Below are 5,248 nucleotides of genomic sequence, written 5' to 3'. Positions count from 1 at the left end.
CTTTTTTAATAGTACAAAGTGGCGGAGGAGGTAGAGGAAGTGAGCAAAGCGACGCGCCTGAGAGAGTATTATTATCGCACTCGCAGAATAATGGAGAAGAAATCGCGAGGGAAGAGCATGAACAGGATAATATTTCGTCGGAGGCGGAAGAGGGTGAAGAGGAGGTGGAGGAGGAGCAGCATAGACAATCGCAACAGCAGGCGCGACAACAGCAACATCAGGTCAGCGATAATTTTAATTATATAACTTTGCTTAGAGAAAATGCGCGTCGATTTAGAAGATTCGGGGTAATCGGCAGAGAAGCGAGTTTCGCGATACGTCCGTTACCCGAAGGCGGGGATATTTATCGTTCCTTAGAAAACGCGTTTCGAGAAATTCACGCATATGCGACAAATTCGAGTGAACCGGGCGATTATGTAGGATTATCGTTCGATTCGCCGAATTTATCGCACGGTCCCGCGGGTTTATCTTTTCGTCCGGTGCGCGACTTGTCCCACGAGGATATTTGGGGTCTCGTGAGCGCGGTAGCGCAAAGCGCGGGAGGACTCGATATCGCCGAACAATTTAATGTACATATTTTCAACATCGCTGTTCCTTCGGGTCGCGGGCGTGTCGCATTAACGCGTGAAAATATCGCTAAGCGCTCGATAATCGAAATAGCTAATTCTGACAACTTGTGTTTTCCGCGCTCTCTCGTAGTAGCGCAAATTTATTGTGAACGCGGTAACATACGTACGGGAGAATTACACAATAAATGGAATAGAGTTAGGCATCCGCAATCGGCGTCACAACGCGAATGGGCGTTAGAATTAACAAGAAATGCTGGTGTAATAATACCCGAAGAAGGATGCGGGATTCATGAAATCGAGCGCTTCCAGCGGTATCTCGCCGCTGATAATATCGCTATCGCTGTATATAATTTTAGTACTTTTGGTCGCGGCGAGAAACCGTTCTATGACGGCACAGCGATACTCGCTTCTCTCGGACGCGAATCCTCTCATCGGTTAAATATTATGTATTATGAGGATTCGTGTCATTTCAACCCTGTACTAAATTTAAAAGCCGCCGCGAGTTCTCGTAATTATTGCGTAGCGTGTAATGTAGGCTTTCGAAACGATAGAGGTAGCGGTCACCGGTGTTCAAATAAATGTCCGCGTTGTTTTGCCGTGCCAGCGTACGATTACTTCGACGCGCAAATCGTAAAATGCGACGTATGCAATCGGACGTTTTACGGTGCATCGTGTTTCGAGCGTCATCGTAGGGAAAAATCATATGACGGTAGATCACATGCGAGTGTTTGTAGTGTCATACGATTTTGCGATGAATGCGGCTGTGTAGTTAAAGTGAAAGCGAAACACGAATGCGGCATTTCTTACTGTAGATTATGTCATTCGGCGCAACCTCGAAATCATTTATGCTATATGAGACCTCTTCGTCGCGACGTTAATTCCTCCGCCGGATCATCGTCGTCGACATCACATCCGGTGGTAGAAGCGTCGACAGTATTAAGTATATCCGCCGAGGAGCGCCAAGAAAGCGCAATTGATAACGAGGAAGCGAGCAAATTTGCATATGAAGACAGAAAAGGAGGCGTAGCATTCGTGTTTTACGATTTTGAAACGCGGCAGGACGAAACGATCGAAGGTACGACGTCCGTAAAAAAACACGTTCCGACACTCTGCGTCGCGCAACAAATTTGCGAAGTGTGCGCGCAAAACAATGATATGTCAGTGCGTTGTCACTGGTGCGGAGTGCGAGAGTTCGTGTTTCGTAACGATCCGGTGAAACATTTTGTCGATTTCGCAACGCGAAAGACGAAATATTTCAAGCAGATCATATGTATAGCACACAATGCGAAAGCGTTCGACGCTCAATTTATTTTGCAATATATTGTAGAAAATCGCGTCAATCTCGAGCCGAAAGTGATTTTGAACGGGACAAAGATCGTCGTATTAACGGTTGGACGTACAAAGTTTATCGATAGCGTGAATTATATGCCGATGCTTTTATCTGATTTACCGAAGGCTTTCGGGTTGAAGGACCCGATAAAGGTATACGCCGGATAAAGGCATTTTTCCGCATTTATTCAATACTATCGAAAATCAATCGTATGTCGGACCATTACCCACCGCACATTACTACTCCCCCGAAACTATGAAATCGAAAGAGCGCGAACGCTTTCTCACGTGGCACACGGACATGCGGCTAAAAAACGCCGTGTTTGATTTTCAACGCGAGATAGTGCAATATTGCCGTACCGATGTTGATATACTTCGACGAGCGTGCATGGCGTTTAGAAAAATTTTTATAGATCGCGGAAATGTATGCCCGTTCGAGGAATGTACAACTATCGCTTCGACGTGTATGACAGTTTTTCGGAAAAACTTCTTACACTTGAATACAATAGGTGTTATTCCAGCCGGCGGATACAGAAAAGCGAACATGTATTCGCGTAAAGCTCTGCAGTGGCTGGTATGGAAGGAGCGCGAGCTCGGTCATCCTATAAACCATGCAGGGCGTGCGCGCGAATATCGTACGATTAACGGCACACTCGTCGATGATTATTATGAAAAAACATCGGAAACGGGAGTAACGTCGCGTCACGTGCTGCAATTCCACGGCTGTTTTTGGCACGGATGTACATCGTGCTTTCCGATAAATCGCGATAAAACGCTTTCGTCGGCTATGGACCGTAAAGACACGATTGACTCGCGATACGAACGAACTCTCGCGATCTCGTGGCGACTGCGACAGCGAGGGTATTTGGTGACAGAAAAGTGGGAGTGTACCTTCGATCGGGAAATGCGGGACAATCGCGAGATGCGCGAATTTCTTGAGAACCATTCGATGGTGGAAACAGCACCGCTCGATCCTCGCGATGCATTTTTCGGTGGACGGACGGGAAATATCGCGACTCTTTACAAAATCACGGATGCGGAGAAAATACGTTACGTGGATATATGTTTTTTGTACCCGTATGTATTGAAGACAGGTGCTTTCCCTATCGGCCATCCCGATATTTATGTCGACGATGAATGTTCCACTTTAATCGGAACGGCTCCGAATTATGATTTTGATATTGTCGAAGGCCTCGTACGTTGCACGGTACTTCCACCGCGCGATTTATTTCATCCAGTACTCCCATATCGTGTGCACGGAAAATTGTTATTCGCCTTATGTCGCAGTTGCTGCGAAACATTTTCGCTGACGTCGTGTACGCACGAGCGTCCTAGCGAACGCGAATTTGATGGTACGTGGGTGACCTGCGAATTACGCAAGGCCATCGAAAAAGGTTATCTCGTGACAAAAGTAAATGAAATTTGGCAATATAAAATTAGCCAATATAATCGCGAAACACAGCAAGGTGGATTGTTCGCCGAATATATAAACTCATTCCTACAACTTAAACAGGAAGCAAGCAGGTGGCCGGGCGAATGCGAGGACGATGACGCTAAAGAGCGATACCTGCGGGAGTACGAGGAAATCGAGGGCATTGTTCTCGATAAGCGAAACATCGCGCGAAATCCCGGTTTACGCTCGGTCGCGAAGCTTTGTCTGAATTCATTCTGGGGTAAATTCGGTCAGCGATCCAATTTACCAAACACCGAAGTCGTTAAGACACATCAGCGTTTTATGTTGTTATTAACAAGTCCCGAGCACGAGATAACCGATATATTACCTGTAAACGATGAGGTAATATATGTTTCGTGGCGGTTGCGACAAGAGGCTGTCGTACCCTCGCCGATAACCAACGTAGTGATAGCCGCATATACGACAGCGCAAGCACGTTTAAAATTATACGAATATTTAGAGCGTTTAGATCGTCGCGTGTTATATTACGATACCGATTCCTGTATTTATGCGAGCACCGGTGATCCGACTGAATATGAACCTCACACGGGTAATTTTCTAGGCGATATGACCGACGAACTCGAGAGCTACGGACGCGGTAGCTACATCGAAGAGTTCGTGTCCGATGGCCCAAAATTTTACGCCTACATCGTGCGAACACCCGAGGGTCGAGTATATGAAACCTGTAAAGTTAAGGGAATAACCCTCAATTACGAGAACTCACGGCGCGTTAATTTTAATAGCATTAAAAAATTATTATTAGCGCGAGAAAAGAATCTAGAAAAAGAACAAGAAGATAACGAAGAAGAAGATGAAACTACAATAAATTTACGTTTTAGCGCAATTCGACGCACTGCGTTTCATGAAATTGTAACGCGGGACGAGTCGAAAATATGCGCACCAGTGTTGGTGAAACGTAAATTTATTAATAGCCGTTACTCGATTCCGTACGGATATTTATCACCGAAATAATTCTTTTCTCGCGTATTTTCTTCAATATTTTATATAAGTATTTTATACATTTATTAGGAAAGCAATGTAAATTTTTGTAAAAAGTATATATATATATATATATATATATATAGTATTAGTAATAATTCTCTGCAATTGTAACAATAAATTTAAAAATAAAATGTCATATTGCTGTTATTTTAAATGTAATATGCTATAAAGGAAATATATTTTTATGTATCATGTTTATGTAATAATATCGATTTTATTTAAAAATATTACCATAAAGTAAAATTTTGTACCTTAAATTGTCTTACATTTTCATTCTCTATTCTTCCTTTACCTCGAAATAATTTTATTCTTCTCAGCAATAAAACCTTTACGTAGCGTCACTAGAATGCGAACTCGAATGCACGTGTTTTCTATTAGGCCTCTTTTTGTTACCCGAGGTGACGATAATTAGCATAAATTGAAAGCGGAGACTAGCCGCATGTACTTTTTGTATATCTTTTTGTTTTCTTTATTAGCGACGATGCCGACGATCAGCCGAAATTAGTGCGTTTTTTATTTATCTTTTTTCAGCGCTATACACGATCACCGGGGACCAACCGCTCTATGACGGCTTTGTTATACCGCGTTTTTTTATCGACATTTTCTCGGCTTTTTTCAGAAACGCTGTCTGCTCACCCCCTACCCTTCCAAAAAAAAAAAAAATCAACCAATCAGAGTGCTGGGGCACTATAGTTAGAGCCTATCATAGACGGGGTGGGGTGTCATAATCCTCACGCCTGCTACGCTATACCACGATATTTTATCGCCATTTTGTCGGCTTTTTTCAAAACTCTGCCTACTCTCCCACTCTCTTCCCAAAAACCAACCAATCAGAGTGCTGGGCCACTATAGTTAGGCCTATCAGAGCCCCGGGCCTAATGACCCCTATTAGGGG

General features: G+C 43.8%; 1 protein-coding gene across 1 annotated transcript; it reads left to right on the top strand.

The window, feature by feature from the left end:
• The first annotated feature begins 2,154 nt into the window (after positions 1-2,154).
• On the top strand, positions 2,155-4,858 carry LOC145945143 (uncharacterized). The gene is made up of 2 exons (XM_083053969.1): positions 2,155-4,036; positions 4,830-4,858. The coding sequence occupies exons 1-2, from the start codon at positions 2,155-2,157 to the stop codon at positions 4,856-4,858; spliced, it is 1,911 nt and encodes a 636-aa protein (XP_082910095.1).
• Positions 4,859-5,248: the final 390 nt, after the last annotated feature.

The sequence above is a fragment of the Prenolepis imparis genome, unplaced genomic scaffold, assembly GCF_030444845.1.
Source record: "Prenolepis imparis isolate NDT839.2.m4 unplaced genomic scaffold, iyPreImpa1.0 SCAF_14, whole genome shotgun sequence".
In the NCBI taxonomy this organism is placed as follows: domain Eukaryota; kingdom Metazoa; phylum Arthropoda; class Insecta; order Hymenoptera; family Formicidae; genus Prenolepis; species Prenolepis imparis.
The sequence above is the reverse complement of the archived record's forward strand: the minus strand, read 5'-3'. Positions and strand labels throughout refer to the sequence as shown.

What these genes read in the sequence shown, in the direction of transcription:
- LOC145945143 (XM_083053969.1), top strand. Translation starts at nt 2,155, where the DNA reads ATGAAATCGAAAGAGCGCGAACGCTTTCTCACGTGGCACACGGACATG. An exon ending in GGGTCGAGTATATGAAACCT is followed by an intron (nt 4,037 to 4,829) that starts GTAAAGTTAAGG and finishes TTTCTTTATTAG; the next exon opens with CGACGATGCCGACGATCAGC.